At 41.6% G+C, this 22,751-nt stretch overlaps 1 protein-coding gene across 2 annotated transcripts; it reads right to left on the reverse strand.

Annotated features, from left to right (window-relative positions):
• Window positions 1–23: 23 nt before the first annotated feature.
• On the reverse strand, window positions 24–21,856 carry ECI2 (enoyl-CoA delta isomerase 2). Of its 2 annotated transcripts, XM_046005642.1 has the most exons (11): window positions 21,720–21,807; window positions 20,583–20,726; window positions 18,655–18,808; window positions 15,835–15,933; window positions 15,415–15,603; window positions 13,369–13,438; window positions 7,787–7,889; window positions 6,841–6,961; window positions 2,670–2,759; window positions 951–1,094; window positions 24–284 (listed from the first exon to the last, which is right to left on the reverse strand). In XM_046005642.1, exons 3-11 carry the CDS (start codon window positions 18,760–18,762, stop codon window positions 129–131), a joined length of 1,080 nt encoding a protein of 359 aa, XP_045861598.1. In that variant the 5' UTR covers window positions 18,763–18,808; window positions 20,583–20,726; window positions 21,720–21,807; the 3' UTR covers window positions 24–128. The 2 variants fall into 2 exon arrangements, with proteins under 2 accessions (XP_045861598.1, XP_045861597.1); XM_046005641.1 differs by lacking the exon at window positions 20,583–20,726 and having other exon boundaries at window positions 21,720–21,856.
• Between the last annotated feature and the right edge of the window lie 895 nt (window positions 21,857–22,751).

Raw genomic sequence — 22,751 nt, forward strand, 5'->3', positions numbered from 1 at the left:
TGAACTATGACAATCATAAATGATATGTTAGCGCTGAGAAAAGGCACAGTTTATTAGTTCAAGAATTGAAAATCAGAAATGACAGCACATCCCTTCCTCTGAAATGCGTAACACTGCTGTAACAGGCGTTACAGCTTGGCTTTTCGGGAAAAGAAGTTCATGATGGCATTCATGCATTCGCTGGACAGCCACCTTTCCTGGAGGATGCTGCTTTCTTCAGCGTTAATAGCGTGCAGCTTTTCTTTCTCCTGACTTCTGATGATCTGTTTTGAAATACGAACGGCCTGAAAACACAAAACCAGCAGTAAGGTTAAGGGGCGTTCTAGAGGGAGTGGGGTTTATTCTAGAGTGCTGAATTTTGTTTCTCCATGGTTCACAGAGTCCTGTCCCGCCTTCAGACGTATGTGTAACATAGGACAGTGCTTCTCAAACTGTAATGTGTGTGCGAACTGTCTTGGTAGACGTGGGAGAGGACCTGGGATCACACATTTCTAAAAAGCCTCAGAGAGACACTAAAGATTCTGATTCCAGGACCACATTTTCAGCAGAATGAATATAAGAGCAGTCAGTCATGAGTCATCACATATAAAAACCAAAGTGCTACACAGGAAGAATCTCCTAAAAGTCAACCTGATCTGGCTTCGCAACTGGATTCAAGAATAAAAGTGCTTGGCAAATACCGCCTATCATCCTCCTCAAAGTTATCCCCAGAAAGAACTGTCCCTCTGCCTTCATATATATCATGACACTAAAATGCCTCCTTGAGAAGTTCTTTAAAAAAAATCAGCATTTCTAACATTATTATGGTTATTTTAAATCTCAAATTTAGATGTGCTTAAAGCCAACCAAGGTATATCTTGTTTTTTAAATGCTTATTCTCTTAAGGCAAATAAACTATTTCCTTGGTTTCTACTAGGAGAAAAAATGAAAAACCGAAAGACAACACTAACATTCTGGGGGAGCTTTGAATATGCTTTCAGCCTGGTCCAAACTTCTTTCTGAAAGGTGCTATCAGGAAAAACTTCAGTAACAAGTCCTTGAGCACAGGCTTCTCCAGCAGTTAACTTTTTCCCAAAAATGAGCATCTCTGCTGCCTGAAACGAAAGCAAGATTAAGACATTAACTTAATGAAACACAGGTCAGTTAACCTCAGAACTAACCTCTGAACTAACCACTTTGAGGAGACAGAGGGCAGTTCCTTTATAGTCCTTTGAGGCTGCCAGTATTTCTTGTTAAGGGGGAAACTGAAGACCTCGATAGGCAATGCTTGACAAACTGTGCTGAGAGCATCTCAGGCTCTCTGGAAGGTTTGCAAGTATTTTTGCTTCTGTATGTGTCTGTGCCAAGAAGGCAAGAGCAGGGAGCCCAGGGCAGAAAGGACCTGAAGTAGATGCTGATCCTTTAACCCACACAGCTAGAATTTTCCGTTTTATACACTACAAACAATTATAAAAGAAAAAAGAACTTAAAAAAAAAAAAAAGGAAAATCCAGGTCACAGTGAATGCCAACCAAACTTGAGGCACCCAAATTTTCAAACTTCCCTTCCTTGGAATCGCTATGCAAGTGGTCCAGCTCTGACACTTTTCTTTACCTGCACAGGTACTACTAATTAGTTCACCTGACCAAAGAAAAGGGAAGAAGGACTAATACAGTTTCTAACAAAACAGAGGTCACCAGGCAGATATCCTCTGTATTTCCAGTAGTGCTTCCAGAAAAATATTACTTCATAGTCAAATGCCCTAAGCCTTGGAGTTAGCTCTGCCCAACATTTCAAAGTTAAAATCTGTCATAAAGACTCAGGACATGTGATGGAATAATGAGCTTTAGAAAACTATGTATTTGCCCCGAAAACCTGGCAGTCAATGAAAACAGGCTCCATTCCAACCCCACCCCATTCAGGGCTCCAAGAATTGGTTAAGCCTTCCCTTTCCTTGGCTCTTTGCTGTTGGGTCTCATCATGCAGAGCCTGGCACCTGGGCTTCCACAGACATGGGGACAGACCTGGGCAGCCACGGAACCCTTCTGGGAGCCTGAACACATAGCTAAACCTACTGACATGGAGGCTGCTATGACTGGGAGCAACTCTGGAAGGCGTTAAGCCCCCATGAGGACGGCTTCCAGGGGACGCCGCTCATCTACACAGATATTAAGTGTGATCCTGAGCTGGCACAGCCCTGGTCCTCTAACGACTGATGCCACACAGCAGTGGAGGACGAGGCACTAGGCACCCAGTGGCAAAAGCAGATCCTAGTCCTGGGAGTCAGGGAGAGTTTCTAATTTTCCCTCATATCAGACATTTCCCATAGCCTAGCTCTTCTGTATTTGAAACTTTTAGAGTTGAGGAGCAAATAACTCACTTTTCTTCTGTCTCTATTATCAAGGGAAAGAAAAGAGTATAGAATTACTTTTTGAACAGAGGTTACTTTTTTTTTTAAGATTTATTTATTTGAGAGAGAGAGAGAGAGAGAGTGTAAGTGGGGGTGGGGCAGAGGGAGAGAGAGAATCCTCAAGCAGATGCCCGCTGAGCACGGAGCCTGACACGGTACTTCATCCCAGGACGCCGAGATCATGACCTGAGCCAAAATTAAGAGTCAGATGCTTAACCAACTGAACCACCCAGGCGCCCTTACACTTATTACAACTTATTTTGAAGGTTTCCAAGAGTTACCTTGGCTGGGCCCATTATCTTCGGAAAAGTGTAAGAGGAACAACCTTCTGGAGTTTGGCCAAGGTGACTAAAAGGAGTATGAAATGTTGCCTATTTGGAGAAAAAAGAAAAGAAAGACAATTATTTTTTGTATGTGATTTTTAAAAATCACTATTTGTATATATCCTCACGATACTAAATTGAGGAAGTTTTGTTTTGTTTAAATTAGGATTGCTGTGGTATTATCGAACACAAAGTTCACTCTTAGATATACGCAGCTTGGTGAGTTTTAAGGAAGGTACATGGTGACGTAGCCACCACCACGTCAAGATGTAGAATTATCTCCTTCTCCCCAAAGGGCCTCTGGAGTCAATCCATTCCTGACACCCTCAAACCACCACTGCATCTGTTTTCTGTCCCTTGTTTTGCCTTCTCTAGAATGTAATATAAATGGAATCATGCATTCTGTAGCCATTGGTCCTTAGCATAAGACTTTTTGAGAGTCACCACGCTACTGTACTGGTGGCTTGTTCCTTGTCATTTCTGAGTAGAATTCCATCGTATGGACACCGCAGTTCCTGTATCCACTCACCAGTTGAAGCCACTGGTGTTATTTCTAGTATTTTGGCTATGATGAATAAGACTGTTAATGAAAACTTGTACACAGGTCTCTGCATGAACGTGTTTTCAGTTCTCTTGGGTAAATACGTAGGGGTGGAACTGCTAGGGATGTGTGGTAAACTGTGGTCTAAGACCAACAAAAGAATTCCAGCGTGGTGTTTCATGTTCCGCCGCCCCCGCAGTGAATGATTCCAGTTGCTCCACATCCTTGCTAAACTTTGTTATTGTCAGTTGTCTTAACCTCAACTGTCCTGGTAGGTGTGTTAATAGTGGCTTGTGGTTTTAAATTACATTTCTGTAATGACTAATGATGGTGAGCATCTTTTCATGTGCTTATTAGCTCTTTTTATATCTTCTTTGGTGATGTAACCCTCATAATACTTTGCCCACTATTTTTAAGTTAATAAGTTGTCTTTCTATTAGCGAATTGTGGTTCTTTACGTATTCTGATTGAAATAGGGTCTTAATAGGGTCTTCTTCCTATGTTTGAAGGAGCCATTTGTACTTTATTTTTTGTGAGCTATGTATCCCTCTCCATCGCCCATTTTTACATCAAGTTGTTGATCTATCACTTTATAAAATGTATTTTAAAAAATATATTAGAGAGATTAGCCTTGATAATATCACCTGGAAAATTGTCTTCTCAGTCTGTCATCTGTCTTGATTTTGCCTCAGAGAGGTTTTATTGAATTGCTTTAAACACAAGAATCTATTTCAATACTGGTTATTTAGACCATAGAGTCATCTTAGGTTTTGTTTTTGTTTTAAAGTAGACCGCAAGCCCAGCATGGAGCCCAGTGTAGGGCTTGAACTTGTAACCCTGAGATTAAGACATAAGCTGAGATCAAGAGTTGCATAATTAGCTGACTGAGCTACCCGGCGCCCCTTGTTTTTCTTTTTTTAAAGATTTATTCACCTATTTTGGGGAGAGGAGGGGCAGAGGGAGAGAGATTCTCAAGCAGACTCCCTGTGAGTGCAGAGCCTGATGCAGGGATGGATCTCATGACCCCGAGATCATAACCTAAGCTGAAACCAAGAGTCAGAAGCTCAACCAACTGTACCACCTAGATGCCCCCCCTTTTTAAAAATATTTTATTTATTTGACAGAGAGAAATCACAACTAGGCAGAGAGACAGGCAGAGAGAGAAGAGGAAGCAGGCTCCCTGTGGAACAGAGAGCCCGATGCAGGGCTCGATCCCAGGACCCTGGGATCAATGACCTGAGCTGAAGGCAGAGGCTTTAACCCACTGAGCCACCCAGGCGCCCCTTCGCCCCTTTTTTTTTGATTTAAGGAATATTTTTGTGTATTTCTTGATGAATGAGAAGTCCTTATGAAAGGAAATTAATTTATAATTGACAATATGTATGCAGAACATTTAGACTTCACATCCCATAATCAGATATGGTGCTCTTTCTTAATGAATATTGTTAGAAGACATAAATATATAATATACACAGCATATAAGTAAAAATGAAAATATTAAAACGTTAGTAACGTCACTTATCACTCCCTCCCCCCAAAAACAAGCTTATTCAAGAAGATGTACTGAGAAGTCACAGCCTAAGGAGTATAAGAGGAAAGTGAAAGAAAACGTCAACCGTAGCTAAAGGGTCACAAACAGGTATGTGCAGAACTGAGAGTAAGCAGCATTTAACTTCTTTTCAGAAATAGAGCAGTAAATGTAATTAAGGGTCGGGCTCTGGCATCTGACTGCTTGGTGACTCTAGAAGCTTCTTAGCCTCTTCGTGCCACAGTAGACTTCATTGTAAAATGGAGACGAAGTACCTATCTCATAGGGTGCTGTGAGCGTAAGTGAGTATGTATCATGTGTATCAACAAAGGGCCCAGGACGTGGTGGGCACCCAAATACTATTTTTATGATTTCTACACTTTTATTACCTCATAGGGGAAATGTATGATTCGCTAACAAAGAAGCTAATGGGCACTGTTAACTCTTGCCTCTTGCCCATAATAAAGAATAATCTGGTTGTAAGAGTGTTAAACCCACATTTACTATGGTATTTGTTTAAGAAGCCAATAATGGTAAATCCTATAAAATGCATTCCTCTTCACAGGTTCTTTCTTCTGTGTCTCTGATTTTAAATTGAACCTTCTTTTAATTCAGTTGGTCAGCAGTGATCACTATTTGTCAAATATTTTACTCTGGGCCAAATGTTTTAGCACTGAAAGGATCTACATATGTTTTCTTTCTATTTCAGTTCCATTTTGTATCGTAGGACTGAAGTCCTAGAAATCTTGAAAAGATGATGGATGTGACAGTCATTTTAAATTCTGAGGGAGAATCTGGAGAATATTCAAATAGGATGATGTATCTGCCTTCTAAGTACTGAAGAATGAAATCCTTAAGTTCAGGTTAGGACCTCCTGACCCCACCCTTGGACAAGACCAGGTGATCAATCTTCCTCTAACATATATGATGTGACCACAGGCTATTGATTTCTGCCTTTCAGCAAAAGCTTCTACCTATGAAGGTTAGGCAGCCTGGCACCTAGAATCTCACTTGTTATTTTCAGGGGACAATTATTAAAAACAATTAGGTCTGACAAGATACCCAATCCAATCAAACTGAGACCAATTTAAAAAAAAAAAGATGAACTCAAGAGATAAAGATTTTAAAATATGGTGATGTCTATCAGAGAAAACACCTTCAGACAAAACTAGGCATCTCTTCAGCAGTAAAAACCAAATGTTTCCCATAAGGTTGTAGAGCAGGAAACTGTACCACTGCATAAGCAAAAAGTACTCTAAGAATCGATAACCCTAAAAGCGGTTATTAGTTCTACAGTAAAAGTTCTAAGATACATGGTCATCACATCTTTGTTTATAATGACAGAATTGGAGAGAGCCTAAGGTTCAGCAGCAGGGACTGGTTATGTCTAAGTGGTAAGATAAGAAGTGATTTTTAACTTAGCCCTTCGTGCTTTTCCAGATTTTTTCAAAATTTTATCTTCTACTATGATATACATTAATACTATAGTAAGAACAGAAATTAAAATCAATGCAATTCAATGGTGAACACAACACTAAAGAGTTTAGGTAAGTAACTTGAGCTTTCATTTACTTATCTGCAAGAAGGGAGTGAGGGTAGATGGTCCTTTAAAACCCCTTCTTATTCAAAAATTCTAATATCCGAAAATTCTAAACTCCAGAATTTGTTTACAAGGAAAAAGGTATCAAATTATCCACTTGCAGAACATGCAAAAATACTGTCTCCCTCCACCACCCCACCAATAGCCAGCTTTCAAGAGCTCCTATTTTAAATTAATTGGAAAATCAAAAGTTGAGGAACTGTTGCATAATCTGATTAGAATATAGAACCAAAATAGTTGGAACAATGTTCACAATAATACTGGTGTTTAGGAAAACCAAAGTTAATAATGAAGGACAAATAAAACAATCCAAATTAAACTAATTCTTTGGGAAAAAGCAAAATTTAGTCCACTCTACTGTAAATCATGCAATACATTTACGAACAGCCAACAATAAAAGAGAATTCAGAAGACCTCATTTTTACTCCATGACTTTCTATGTTGCTGGGAGCTCGCTCACCCTGTCGGTTGCGTACACAAGATCAAACAGCCCGAGAATGGTGACAGAGATTCCCACAGCTGGCCCGTTGACCACGGCAATCAGAGGCTTAGGAAAATCTATGAAAGAGCCTACAAAATCCCTAAAGAAATGGAAATACAAAAGCATAGTTAAATGAGCTGGAGGGGATTATGCTAAGTGAAATAAGTCAAGCAATGAAAGACAATTATCATATGGTTTCACTCATATGTGGAACATAAGGAATAGAGCAGAGGACTATATGCTGGCTAGTTGAACACAGTAATAATAATAAACAACGTCCCAATGCAGCATCACTGAAGTACAGCAAGGAAGACAGCATGAGTCTGAAATGAACTCTGGCCAGCCTGGATACCCACCTAGATGGCATTTAATGGAAACTCATAGACTGAGTCCTCTATGCTTGACCTTGGTTCAACCTCAGCCAGGTCAGGGCTGTAGGTCAGCTGCAGACTTGGGGAGATTGGGATGGCTGGCTGAGCATATATTGCAATATTATAGCTCACGGGAATCAGGAACCGGGTAGGGATACATGAGTTAAGAAGAGAGAGGCCTTCATGTCCTCTGTGCTGAGAGTACTTCACATGTCCCATCACCAGCAATCATGGAAATCATGCATTTTTCTAGCTGGATGAGAATTTGCTAAATCTTTCTGCTCCAGTATGAGAGAAATTTTTTTTACAACTGTAGTTGACTTTTCTGCTTTCTAACTGAACCTCACGTAGAGCAGCAGGATGAACGGGAAACAACAGTTAAAGTGATAGAATAAGTGCCCACAAACTGACAGAGGCGGTCTGGAGAAATGCGCTTGTCCAAGTCGCATTAATGACACTGACACAAAGAAGCATTTATCTTACTTCTGCTGGCCTAAATGCCACTTTGATGAATATGAACAAGTCCGCTGGGATCAGACAAATGTCACTCTTACCTCAGTAAAATGGCACTATTTTTAGCTTTCACCTCTACTCCATCAGGAGGAACATTAGTGAAATTCGTCAGGTCATTTCCACTAGAGTAATAATCTCCATTTCCTGTAAATGAAATCCACAGATTCACCATTCATTCATTCTGTAATTACTGAGTATCTGCCATGTGCCAGGCTCTATAGCAAGTACTGCAAATACACTGGTGAACCAGCCATGGCTCTTGCCCTAATTTAAAGACAGGTAAGTAAGCTGGACATTGATCTAGAAACATACAAACAAATGTAGATAATACAACTCTGATATAAAGGAAAAGTACTCAATGAAGGTATGAGAGTCTCTAACAGAGGATCTGTTTTAACCTGAAGGTTTAAGGAGGGATGTTTCTAAGTAAGGAAGGAAAAACTGAACTGAGATCTGAAGGACAGGCAAGGGTAGCTAGAAGAAGGAGGGTAGGAAGAATTCATGCAGAGGGAACACCATGTGCAAAGGTCCTGTGAAAAGGGCTAACTCTGGCCACTGTGCCAGAGCAGAAAAAGCCAGAGGGGAAGCTGGTGTAGGAGGAGGACAGGCAGTATGGACCATTCGGGGCTTTGCTGATCCATTAAGAATTTTTGACTTTTAGGGGCGCCTGGGTGGCTCAGTGGGTTAAAGCCTCTGCCTTCGGCTCAGATCATGATCCCAGGGTCCTGGGATCAAGGCCCACATCGGGCTCTCTGCTCTGCGGGGAGCCCGCTTCCTCCTCTCTCTCTACCTGCCTCTCTGCCTAGTTTGATTTCTCTCTGTCAAATAAATTAAAAAAAAAAAAATTAAAAAAAGAAAAGAATTTTTGACTTTTATTCTAAGAGCCACTGAAGGTGTTTTGTGTTAAAGCATAATTTACAGACAAGAACACCAATTTTAAACATTCAGTTCAATGATTTTTGATGATAGCAAGTACCTGCGCGATCGCCATCTGAGACAAGATATAAGACCTTCCCACCATCCCAGAAAGTTCCCTTAAGCTCCTTTCCAGCCATCCCACCCCACTCTGCCCTGACACAACCACTTTCTGACTTCAATCACCATAGAATACTTTTGCCTATTTTAGAAATTTTATAAGAGGAATTCTGCATGTACTCTTGCATCTGTGTTCTCTTTGCTGAACTGTGTCTTAAAGATTCACCTATGTTCTCGAATCAGTTCTCCATTCCTTTATATTGCTGAGTAGTAGTCCACTGTATGTCCAGTCAACACTTTGTTCATTCATCTGTTGGTGGACATGAGTTGTTTTTGGCTCCTATGAACTAGATTATAAATCATTCAGTGGATACCTGCTCAATTTAGCTGAACTAATTGCTTAGGAGTGGACTGATATGTCACTGAGCTGGTAGAGGTTTTACTCCATAAAAAGCTGCCAGTTTTCTGAAGCAATCTCATCTTAGAAATGTGGAGAGGTCCCAGTTGCTCTAAATCATCACCAACATTTCATGCTTGTTTATCTTTTGGATTTTAGTCATTCTACTGGGTGAAATATCTCACTGATTTTAATTTCCATTTCTCTGAAGGCTAATGATATTGAGCACCTTTTCATGTACTTATTGGAAATCTGTGTTACCTTCTTTTATGAGGTGTCCAAGTCCTTTATCTCATTTTTAAATCTGGTTGTTAATTGTTAATTTCTAACGAGCTCTTTATATATTCTGGGTAATAATCCTTAATCCAGTTTATGTAGAACAAATAGTCCCCTAACCCAGCCTTTAGTACCTGTATATTCATTTTCTTACTTTTGTCTTTGATAAGCAGATATTTTAAATTCTGATGAAGTCCACGTTGTAAATAGTTTCTTTTATGGCTGATGCTTTTTGCATCCTGTCCAAGAAATCTCTGCCTACCTCAAGGTCACAAAGAGATTGTTTTCTTCTAGAAGTTTTGTGTTTCTGGGTTTTATGCTTATAGAACTTTTAAATTAGATTTTGTACAGGGTGTAAGATGGGGTTGAAGTTCATTTCCCCCCATATGGGTATTTATTGCTCTGGCATCATTTGTCAAAAGATTTTTCTCTTTCCACTGAATTGTCTTGGTACCACTGAAGTTTTAACTGGGGGAAGAATAAAATTTTATTTGGAAAAAGATTCTATTGGGTCTGTGAGACAGGACAAGGCAAGGGAGAGAGGAGGACAAAAGGCAATCATAAAGATGAGATAGGGACTGTTTCAGTTCAGACAAGAGTCCATGGTAGCTTGGACTAGTGCACAGGACAGAGAACAATGGGCTTCTGATGAAAGGAAATGGGATTAGAGTGGACGTAGGAGGTGAGAGAAGGACAAGGTCAATCATGAATGTTAAGATTCTGGTCTATGTAACAGGGCAAATGTGGAGCCACCCACCGTGATTTGGAACACTGAGAAAGCTCCAGAGACAAAGATGTGGGGGGCGACACCTATGAAGAAATTCCAGGTAGATATACTAGACGGGAGCCCTGGGGAATGTCTTGACCCAAGAGATACCAAGGGGAGAAGCACCAGCATATGGACTTTTGTTGGAGAAAGGGCATGGATGCAAGGTCCAGGGAGAACAAGAAGTGAGAACAGTGCTTAGAACTAAGCTTTCAGGAACCCTCCCTTCTGATGACCACACAGAGGGATGAACCTGCAAAGGAGATCAGAGACAGCAGATTGGAGGGCAGACCTAGGGAAGCCTAGGGAAGACAGAGGTTTAAGAAGGGGGAGAAGACAGATGAAGGCTGAAAAATGTCCCTGGATTTAATGATACAAAGGCCAGAGTGGGAATCTAAGCAAAAGGCAGAAACCACACTAAAATGGGCTCAAGGGCAAGTTTCAAAAGAAAAATTCAGAACACATATTTGTTTTGTAGTAGGGTTTCAGTTATATCTGGGGAACTGAGAAACAAAGAGCTATATTTGTTATTGGCAGTATTTTTACATAACAGATTTGTTCTTTAGTCTTTTTCTTACATTACTATCAGGAGCAAATTGTGTCACAAACAATATTTTCAATAATTTTATGAGTAATAAAGCTTCTTTTCCAAACACATTGTTATGCTGGTCTCCAATGTATATATAAAAAATTACCAGCTGAACTTTTCTGTGGACTCAAAACTGAAGTGACAGACAAGAGAAAGAAAAGAAAAATGCCTAGGAGAATTCAGGAAGAAAGATAGAAAATCACAACCACTAAAGAATGATGGCATTAGAGGCCGTAAAAAGGACAGGCATTGCTAAAGATGCAATCAGAGTACAGAATTGAGAATAGTGAGCAAAACAACAGAAGACAAGAGTTAAGAATTCAGAGATAATAAAAGAGAAGAGTCCCAGCAGACCAGACATTTCTTCTATAACTAGAATTTCTTTCAAAAAGGACAGATCAACTGAAACAAAAACATTCAGAGATACTATCAAAGAAAACTTAAAAAAAGGCCTTACTAATGAGTTTTAACAGGATACATATGTTCTATGAAAAAGTGATAAAGAATGGGAAAGTAACCCCTGGTCTTCTAGGAGGAATAAAAAGATCTTATAAAAACAAAATTAATGGTAGCCTCAAACTTCTCCAGGGCAACATTCTATGCAAGAAGATAATGGAACACTACTTAACAGACCATATACCCAGAAGAGAGGCCTGGGGAGCACTGGGAAATGCATGCTCCCTTCCTCGCCTCTCATAGGGGCAGCCAAGAGACACCGTCCAAGGGGAGTCAGACGAGCTGGAGATATTGATGGGTACCATGCAATGCTATAACAGCAATTACTAAAAGCAGGAAAAAATCTTTCAATCCATGAGAAGTAAAGCACACACCAAGTCCAAACCAGATCACAAAGTAAAAAATAACAGTCAAAGGAAACATAAGTAATAAGTGTATGTAAGATGCAGAACTAAAAAGTAACAGATCTGTCATATACATAAATCAAAACAGGTAAAGGGGCCTTTACCCCCCCCCCCCAAAAAAAATTAAATTCAGACTGGATCAAAGAGGGAAAAAAAATCTAACAATGTGTTCTATGAGACGCAGACTGTAAAAAGTAATTCAGAAAGACAGAAAGCTAAAAGGATGGGTAAAGGTTTGCCAGGCAAGTGCAAATAATATCAAGGCAGGTGTTAAGGCATTAATATTTGGCAAGATTGATTTCAAGGCAGGAAGCCTTAAGTGAGATAATAGATGACCATTTTATAATAAAGGATAACTATTCACAAGTCTTTTAGTGTCAATAAGATAAAAACTTGCTTTAAAGCAGTTTTTTTTTATATGAAGGAGAAAGTGAAAGAAACATAATAGCAATAAATGCCTTCACTTTTTTCAGTCTAAGATTAATTAGAAGACAAAACCATAAATGGGGGAATCTAACATAAATTAGAAAGGTCAGTCTAACTGATATATTTTTAACTTTGTATCTTCAAAGAATGAACTTATTTTTGAATAGTTCCTGGATAATATAAAAAGTTGGCCATTTTCCAGTTCTTTATCTTCAAGGTAGAGTTTAATATGGAGCTATATACACAAAGCTTAATAGATTTTTTTTTAAAGATTTTATTTATTTATTTGACAGAGAGAGAGATCACAAGTAGGCAGAGAGGCAGGCAGAGAGAGAGGGGGAAGCAGGCTCCCTGCTGAACAGAGAGCCCGATGCATGCGAGGCTCCATCCCAGGACCCTGAGATCATGACCTGAGCAGAAGGCAGAGGCTTTAACCCACTGAGCCACCCAGGTGCCCCAACCTTAATAGATTTTTAAAAAGTAAATCTAGTGGGGCACCTGAGTGGCTCAGTCAGTTAAGCGTCCAACTCTTGATTTCAGCTCAGGTCTCAGGGTCATGAGATTGAGCCCTGTGTCAAGCTCTGTACTGTGTATGGAACCTGTTTAAGATTCAGTCTTTCCCTCCTCCCCTGCCTACCCCTCCATTCCAAAATAAATAAATAAATAGTAAATCTTGTAAAACTGATCATCTGATTATAATTAAGTGAAACCAGGAATCAATAACAGAAATGGAAAACCAAAAACCAACCATCAAAAAAAACAACAACAACAACAAAGCCTTTCTGGAACTCTAAGAAATTAACATTATGTAATGCTTGGATCAAAGAGGAAATAGAAACCAAAAGTGGAGAATATATAGAAAATAACTATAGTAAAAGTGCTATTTATCAAAACTTAAGTTTTCAGTGTTCTCACCTATAAAATAAGTAATCAGAGGGCCTAACTTCATTGGGTGTGTTGCAAGAATGCTTAGAAGAAATTAAAAACTAAAAACAAACAAACAAACAAAAAGCAACTTTAAAAAGAACAGAGTATCTCAGGGTGCCTGGGTGGCTCAGTGGGTTAAGCCTCTGCCTTCGGCTCAGGTCATGATCTCAGGGTCCTGGGATGGAGGCCCGCATCGGGCTCTCTGCTCAGCAGAAAGTCTGCCTCCTCCTCTTCTCTCTGCCTGCCTCTCTGCCTACTTGTGATCTCTTTCTCTGTGTCAAATAAATAAATAAAATCTTAAAAAAAAAAAATCTCAGTACTAGAAAAGACCTCAGAACTATTTGCTCAATTTCCTATCTGGTTGGAAATCCTCCAAAGTAAATTTAATTATTAAGAAAATGTCTTACCTGTTAAAACAGTTATGGTAGAGTCATCCTTGCTTGCGGCTTCAAGTGCAAGTATGATTTCTTGATACATCTATGTGAAAGGGGGAGACAAGAAAAAGAAAGGAACTCTGAAAATGACAACCACCATGTGGGATTCACTAAAAGTCAGTCTGTAAGCCTGTCTTCTGCAAAGCGCCAACTGTGATGCTGGTTGTATTTACATAACTAAAAAGGCGGCCCAATACAGTTGAAAGGATTTTCAATCCTTTTACAATTACTTGGTGTGTGTTACGTACCATGTGCTCTTGTGGACACTGGGGAATATATCCACCTTTTCCCAAAAGTTAACGAATAAGACCTAGTCCTTGAGCTTTTGGAATTAATAGAGAGGGGGAGCTCTAAACTGGGTGGAAAGTACATCATGGCAGACAGCTTGGAGGAAGCACTGATGTCTAGCACGGGTGGGATGGGAGGTTGCCAGGGGAAGCTTTCCCATGAAGCAGTTTGTCAGCTGGGACCTCAAAAAAGAGCATGCATGTCCCAGGCAGTCTGGAAAGTGTTAAAGGCTGGGATTTCAAGACATGTAATGGTAGCCAACGACAACGGGTCCAATATTTTAAATTAGCAATGTCTGTGAAAATCTTAGAGGTGCCGTTGTTACAGTTTTTAATGCACTGGTGTCATTTCTACCTCAGATAAGACATCAGTGTGGGAGAGAATGATGAAGAGGGTTGGTATTTATGGATACACAGACACAGAAAAAAAAGTATGGACTTGACATAATAGACAAGTAAAGGTGAAGTTGTATTCACTGAGGGAGGAAATGAGGAAATAACTCCATTATTTTTATTATGGTTATGATGACACAGCATGACTGGGTAACTGGCCAGAGCTGGGATTATGACATGGATATATTAGGGTTTTAACTTAGGTTTTCCAGCTTATTAGTTATGGGAATTTGAGCACATTCCTACTTATTTTATCGTTAAATAGTATCAGAAGTAGGCTCCTTGTGGGAATTAAAGAAATCTCTGTGTGGAAAGTACTGACACACACTAGGCACTCTGCAAAGAGCAGCTGCTATTATTATCACCACCACCATCACTATCATCACCATCATCACCACCATCACCACCACCAGGATCATGCATCACCATTATCATCACCACTATCATCACCACCATCACCATCATTCACCACCATCATTACCATCATCATCACCATCATCCCCATCATCCCCATCAACATCACCATCATCATCACCATCAACACCATCATCATCATGATCACACAGAAATGAGGCAATGGCAATGAAGTTTTGAGGATCAAATGTTTTACCAAGTCAATGGCACATACCCAACTTCATGAAATTCTTATTTAACACTATTTTAAGTGAGCAGACTCCTTCTGCTACAATATAGATGACAAACCCAATGAAAAGGATTATAGCCACGCAATTTTACTTGCAGTTCAGCACCAGGCATCCGATTAATTCGCTACATATTTTTCAAGGAAAAGGGGTAGAAGTGGTTATTTTTATTATCATTGTAGTTTGATGAAAGACTCAAAGATCAAAGGAGCTCTTGTGAGCAGCTCATCTCAAGCAGAGTTGGGTTATGCTATATTTAAAATGAAGGTCTTCTTTCCTTTCTCCCTCTACTAGTATAAATAAAGGCCCATGCAACTTGAACAGTAGTCACTCTCAAGTCTAAATGAAAGGAGCAGAGTCTGGGGACAGTCTGTGTCAACCTTAGAGAACCTCTACACCTACTCTCTTATATCAATGTATGTTTCATTTCTATTAATTTAATTTATTTGTGCTTTCATCATTAGGAGAGTTGCAGTGCCCTTTTTGGACACATAGAACCTACCCAAAGCCAACAAATTCTAAATAACAAATGCCCAACTTGGTTGTATGAAGAAGTAGCCACCATTACTAATCTTCCTACACAAATCAAACAAGAGATCACAAAAATAGCAACGATGCTGAAACATTCTAGTTGTTGAGTAAAACAGACAGAGGGAGGAAAGAAAAGTAGGACAAACTCTCAGGGCAAGTCACGTTACCTTTTCGGTCAATGCATTCTTTTTGGCAGGCCGGTTCAACATGATCTTTGTGATGCCGTCTTCAGAGGTCATCACCACTGTTTCGTATCCAGCTTGTTTCCTGTCTGTTTCAGGCTTCGCTTGGCTAGAGGAGTCAAACGAAGAACTCAAACCAGACACCAAATCCACATAGTTCTGCCTAGCAGTTTCCTGAGGAGAAGATGACAAATAACCTCACTCCACGGTCAATAAGTAAACACTGTGAGAAACTTACCATGCTAAGAAACAGCACTTTGCAATGAAGAAAGAAGAGAGGTCTGATTCAACAGAAATCAACCAGATCTCGCAGGTTCTACCTATAATGGTTTAAAAATGAGAAGCACCCAACTTCCTTCAGGAATATAGCAAGTAAAATAAAAGCAAAGTAGCAAGTAAATGTACCTTGGGCAGACTGCCAAGAGAATTCCATGACTCCCATTTGGCCTTATTGATCAAGTCAAACACACCTGGTTTAGGTGTATTACAAGGTCCTTCAGTGGCCTGGGAAAAGGAGAGGGGCAATTATCAGTTACGTGTCCATGCAAATTAGAGTGTCAGATATTTAAGATTTAAAATGTACAAATAGCAAGAATGCGCCGTCCCCTCCCAAACACTTTTAGAAGATACAGGAATTCATCTTGATCTTCCCCTTGCACTGTCTTCGATGCTGCTGCTAAAAATATACAACAGAGGGGGCACCTGGGTGGCTCAGTGGGTTAAAGCCTCTGCCTTCAGCTCAGGTCATGATCCCAGGATCCTGGGTTCGAGCCCCACATCGGGCTCTCTGCTTGGCAGGGAGCCTACTTCCTCCTCTCTCTCTGTCTGCCTCTCTGCCTGCTTGTGATCTCTGTCTGTCAAATAAATAAATAAAATCTTAAAAAAAAAATAAATAAAAATATACAACAGAAAAAAGACCGGAGAGACAAAATGTGCCATCAGCTATCGGTCCCTAAAATAAGTTCTAAATGCCTGAATATGAAAACAAAGTCAGACAAGGGTTTTGGCAAAGTACTCTTTAAAAAACTCCTGGGGCGCCTGGGTGGCTCAGTGGGTTAAAGCCTCTGCCTTTCGCTCAGGTCATGATCCCAGGGTCCTGGGATCGAGCCCCGCATCGGGCTCTCTGCTTGGCAGGGAGCCTGCTTCCTCCTCTCTCTCTCTCTGCCTGCCTCTCTCCCTACTTGTGATCTCTATCTGTCAAATAAATAAATAAAATCTTTAAAAAATAAATAAATAAACAAACAAACCTCCTAATAGTTTGTTAGGAGTTTAAAAACTCCTTATAGTTACATAAAAATGTATCGAGGATCCCATTTTTCACACACAGTCAAAATATTCAAGCAAACTATCTTCAAACGTAACCAGCCAACAAACATTTGGAAACCTACCATATATTCTGAAAGCCCACTCAAAGGCACAAAAAAATTCCACGAATTCAGTGGTGAATTTCTGCCAACTGAACAGAGTCGAACCTGGGGTAGCAGGGATGGGAGAGTGCCAGAGCCACTGGCCCTATAGGAACTTAAATGAAGGCTATGCAAAGAGGAACCATAGAAAACTAAATTTTACTAATTGAGAGTAGGTGGACTGAATGTTTTGAGATGAATATCCCATGCCCCTTACGTAGCCACCTGTAAAAACTTTAAATTCCACCATTAGCTTAAAGTGGAAAGAAGAGGCTTTGAGAAACAAAGGCAGCGGAGGAGGCATAGATTTTCCAAAGACAAAGAGGCAAGGGTCACCCTGCAAAAGGGAGATATCTGGAGAGGGAGAGGCAACACCGTATGCAAGCCCCCCTCCCTGCACCCAGCCTGGAGTCAGGAAACAGTACTTCCCCCAGAACAGATGTGTGGTAACACACAGGGAGTACTGCCCACCAGGGAAGCTCACTTAAGCTCTGGTGTTCAGAGTTTTCATTTGAGGCTCCACGGCGTTGGCATGACTGAATACTTAGCCAGGAGCCCTCACTCTAAATCACAGTGTTAGACTCCGGCCGACTGAGACACTCCTTAGCAGGCCTGACCTTTTGACACTTAGTGATTACTTCCCAGAAGTTAAGAGCAAAGTCCTGGCCTCGTTCTGAGCAAAAAGTCAAATTCTTCAGTACATATATCCGTAGGACACTAAGAGAGGCTCATTCGGATCATGGGAAGAAGAACACAGATCACACACAGGAGCCCAAAACCAGCTGACTTCCCAAGGTTGTTCTTAGACATCACAACTTAAAAATTTTAGTTTGAAATTTTTGTTATACAAATTTTCAAACATATAGAAGAGCAGAATATTATAATGAATTCCAAATACTCGACCTAACTCAATAACCATAATTTCTGGCCATACTTGCTTTGTCCATCCTTTTCTTTCTTCTTTCTTTTCTTTCCTTCCTCCTTCCTTCTTTTCTTTTCTTTCTTTCTTTCCTCCCTTCCTTCTTTTTCCTTCTTTCTTTCTCTCATTTTAATGACTCTCAAAGTGCCATTCTTTTTTTTTTAAATTTTTTATTTCTTTTTTTTTTTTACAAACATATAATGTATTTTTATCCCCAGGGGTATAGGTCTGTGAGTCGCCAGGTTTACACACTTCATAGCACTCTCCATAGCACATACCCTCCCCAATGTCCATAACCCTCCTCCCCCTCTCCCAACCCCCCCCTCCCCCCAGCAACCCAGTTTGTTTTGTGAGATTAAGAGTCACTTATGGTTTGTCTCCCTCCCCATCCCATCTTGTTTCATTTCTTCTTGTCTCCCTCCCCATCCCATGTTGTTTCACTTCTTCTTCTCCTACCCCTCTAACCCCCCATGTTGCATTCAAAGTGCCATTCTATTTCACCCCTACATAGTGTGCATTCCTCAAGAACATCAACTGTTTCTTATATAACCATGGTGCCTTTAATAATAACTCCTAGGTATCACCTAATACTCAGTCCACAAATTTCCCCAGTGGTCTCAAAACAGTTTTTCAGTTGATTTTTTTCTAGTCAGAAGCCAAATAAGGTCTACACCTTCAGTGGTTATCTCTTTTAAGTCTGACTCCAGAGTGATCCTAGTGGGTTCCTTTTTGCTTTAACAGTACTGCAAAGACGAGTATACAAAAACTCCCATGTAGACACTCTTCAGAGGAAAGGAAGCAATACAAACCTTCATATAATACGAAAGCTGCATTTCAGATCTATCTGAGTAGCCATTGGCTCAAAATGTCTCTAGGTTACGTCAGACATTAGGCATTTACCTGCTTATAGAGTGCATAGAGTTTGAGCTTCACTTCATTTCCTGGGTCCTCCTTCAACAGTTTCAACTGATTCACTGCATTCTCAAAATCCTTCTGACTGGCTCCCATTGCTGTTTTGCTCACGTGCAGCTGAAGTGCCGGGACCTTCAGGGAGCTGCAGACAGGCAGACTGAGTTCTAATGGCTGCCAATCCGTACATACCAAACACTCTGTTTCTCCTGAAATATGTTCCCTATACCTGATCCTATACAACAAGATGGCTGCAAATGGTTACTGGTGTAAGGGCCACGGTTAGTGGTGTATGGGCCATGGGCAGGCCGTCCCAAGATGGACCCCTTGGGCATGAGCAATATTTTGAGTTAAAAGCAAGCAAAGCCCAGCAGAAGCAGGAAAAGCTCTCTGACTCCCCACCTACTGCCCAAGTTTACATCGGAAAGAAGAGCCTGTACCAGGAAGAGACCCATGAATAGAGATTCCTCTTTATCTAAGAAACTTATCTGTATAATGGGACAATCTTTGTTTTCTCAAGATCTCCTCTCACCTTCCTGCTAATGATCTTCCTGTTTTGTATCCTCAGACTCCTAACCCTTCTCCTTAGCTCTGAATATAAGCTTCAAAATATAAGTCATGTAAGCCTCATGCAGCCTATCTTTGGAATTTCAAGTCTATGTGGATTCCATGTGGGTATGAGACTAAATTTGATTTTCTCCCATTAATCTGTCTCTGTCAATTTGATTCTTAATCCAGCTAGAAGGACCTTAAGGGGCAGAATAAATTTCTTCCTTCCCAACAGTGGTTTTCAAAATGATCCCTAAAAAAAGAAATATAGAAGCTAACTGTAGCAATCTTAAAATAAAGGAAAAGGAAGCTACAATCCAGCACAGCAATTAGAGCATTCTAATTAGATACTGATAAAAGCCAGGAGATTGTGAATGGCCATGTAAATTCTGCCACAGGCAAGAAAGTAAATGAAAGGCACTGTAAGATGGAAGTGAGCAGGAGACTGAGACTGAAGAGGTCAAGTGCACAGAATTTGGTCTTTTGTGTCCTAAGGACCAGAAATCCTGTCTGCCCTTGTCGCTCTGTTGATTACGACACATCACCCTCACTGATTAACAAAGTATAAACAGGTCAATTCTTTCTGTTCAGCAAAATGTGTGTCCCAACCTACAGGTGGAAGTGATATTGGAAAGATGCTGGGGTTCAGAGCTGACCGCCAAGAAAGAATTGAGACGTCCTTGGTGCAAAAAAGGTGATTTTATTAAAGCACAGGGACAGGACCAATGGGCAGAAAGAGCTGCACCAGGGTCATGAGGAGTGGCCCATCACACACTCAAGTTGGAAAAGGGTTAGGGAAAGCCTAAGTCTCTAGCGAATTTTGGAACCAAGTTTTCCAGGACCTCAAAGGGACCAACTATTGTTAGGAAAAGGTCATTTATTACTGCCTAATGTAACCTTAGTCATGAGACCCTTCAGATGTGTATCTGTGGGTCATAAGCTTGGGGGATGATTGTCAAGATGTATCTTGGGGGGTAGAGATAAAGGACATTTCCAAAGGAATATGTTAATGTGGACTTACAGGAGCCTGGGGGCTGGGCTAAGATTGCTTTTTGCCCTCAGCAAAGCATTAACACTAAGGCAACTGAGTTCCCAGAGGAATGTCGCTTTACCTGTTTCTTTACCTGTTTCAAGGACTCGTCAATGGGTTGTTAAGTAGTAAGGAAACTTAATTTTTCTTTTGCTTTTGTTTCCCACATCAGAGGGAGGAGAGACTGGGTTAAGATACAAGAAGAGTTCAAAAAGATGAGCTGTTGTTGGCATTCCAGACAAAGAGCCACTTCTTACTAGGTGGGGGACCTACCTAGGGGAAATCTAACTGCTGTGGAAGCTAGTCTGTGAATCTGCGCTGATAACCCGTAACTACTCACCCTGAGAAGGTTAACCAGCGAGCTAGGAGCAGAGCAGAAACAGTGAGCACAACCAGGCAGAGTGTTTAGTAGGCAGAGGAAGAGAAAATTTCGGTGCACAGTATTGAGGCCGCAAGCAAAAAACTGATGTTGCCAATGAAGACCCTGGCATATAAAGTTAAAGTCAGTGGGATCCAGGATGATTAAAATAATACAGTTTTAATAACGCCCACACCCAATGTATAACTTCCTCTGCAATATGACTTTCAGAGCATAAAGAACCCCTAGGTTCAAACTCTGAAATACTAGTAATTCAGCAAATTAGTAATTTTCCAATTTCTAATTACTAACTGAAATTAGTAATTCAGTAGTCTTCAATAATTTTTACATTAAATAACTGAATTAGTTTCTCTCCAAAAAGGGAAAAACTCTGCATCCTACGTGATGTATGTTAAGCTCCAAACAGAAAACGAAGGAACAAAATGTCTATCACAAAGCCTAAATGTGCAAGCTCTCACAAAATACGCACAAACTCACTTATCTGAAAGTAAACTTTAAAAAATTACAAAGCACTGCCGTTTAATATATAAAATCGAGAAAATCATTTCTAATCCCACCACCTCAATTTTTACATAGTTTGTGTCCCCCGCGGGTTAACACTACAGAAGTGTTCCCCAGGAAGCAGTCTGACCCCACACGGAGGAGAACGGCCTGCGTTTCTACAGCATTCAGCAGAAAGGCCAAGCGTGCTGAGATGTTCTACCCCGTTTTAGCGAATTAGGTTGGCAACCTAGCAGTAGCCGGGGGGGGGGGGGGGGGGGGGGGGGGGGGGCGGAAACGGCGCGCGGGCCGAGGGCTGTGTGGCACGCACACCCGCCGGGCGTGTGGCCCGAGGGGAGGGCTGAGCGCGAACGCCTGGGGAGAAGAGTGGCAGCTCAGGCCTCCCCGCGCGTCCACCGGGACCTTCTGGGGGCCCAGCCAAAGAGGAAGGGCGCGCGTTTAAGGACACCTGCCATCACTCCCTCCCTGGAAAACCATAAAAGCATAGCCCTGCGGCTACCCGGACAACATAAGAGACAGGGCAGCTCCTGCGCGCGGCGACCGCCTCTGCGAGCCGGGATCCCACGGGCGACCCTGGATCCCTGGCCCAGCACTTACCTCCCGACCGCTCTCCGACACCAGCCCCGAATCAGTCGACCGGTGACCCCAGCCATGGCTACGCCGAACGGTGGGGCGTGGGCGGAATTCTGGGGTGGTATCTAGAACCTGGATGGCCCGGAGGCAAAGGGGCGGGGAGTGGAGCAGGACCCGATAGGCCAGGATAGGGGGCGGGGCGAGGCGGGGGCGGTTTCAGGGCCCGGGGTGACGCTGGGACCCGGAGACGGTGGGATAGGGAGGGGCAGGGGAAGAGGAAGGGGAAGGAGGAGCAGGAGACCGAGCGGTTAGCGTCGCGGGGATTAATTAAGATGGGCTGTGTGGACACGCGTCCCCTAGGGGGCGGGAACCGAAAAAACACAGCTTGGAGACGCGGGCCGTCCGAGCTCCTCGGGGTGCGTTCGGAAGAGCGAAGGTGTGTAATGGGGACACAGGAGCTGCCCCCTCTAGGGGCGGTCGCTTCCCTACGCACCTCGACGTGCCCTCAGCCCCCAGCCACCAGGAATGGGCTTTGCGTTAAGGGGGAAACAATAAGGGTGTGTTTAAAACACACACACACACACACACACACACACACACACACACACACTCACACACCCCACCTAATTTACCGCGGCCGAAGATGAAAGGTTTATAGAGCCGGTAGAGCACTTGGGGATCAGAAATGGTCTGCTGAATGAATAGTTTTAAACCCGTCTTTTCGTGTCAGTAACTGTGGATATATTCGAGTTCGGACAAAGCATTCAAGAAAGTATTTTCTTTGGGAAAGAATCCTTAACAGTTGGAAGGGTCTTTGGCTGTCACCTCCCCCAGTTCAAGAACAATACAAATCACTGCTTTAAACTGGGCTGGAAAGAAAACCACAGGTGCAAAATAGAGTCACTTATGGTAAGGCTGCAGGGTTAGCAAACTAAGACTTAATACATAAACAAATTTCGGTTTCATATCCATCCACCCCACCCATATAAACCTTTAACCAGTCAACAGGAAATTTATGGATAAACCCCTTATGTTCTCTTAGAAGGGTGACCTTGC

This window comes from Meles meles, chromosome 5 (assembly GCF_922984935.1).
Source record: "Meles meles chromosome 5, mMelMel3.1 paternal haplotype, whole genome shotgun sequence".
In the NCBI taxonomy this organism is placed as follows: Eukaryota; Metazoa; Chordata; class Mammalia; order Carnivora; family Mustelidae; genus Meles; species Meles meles.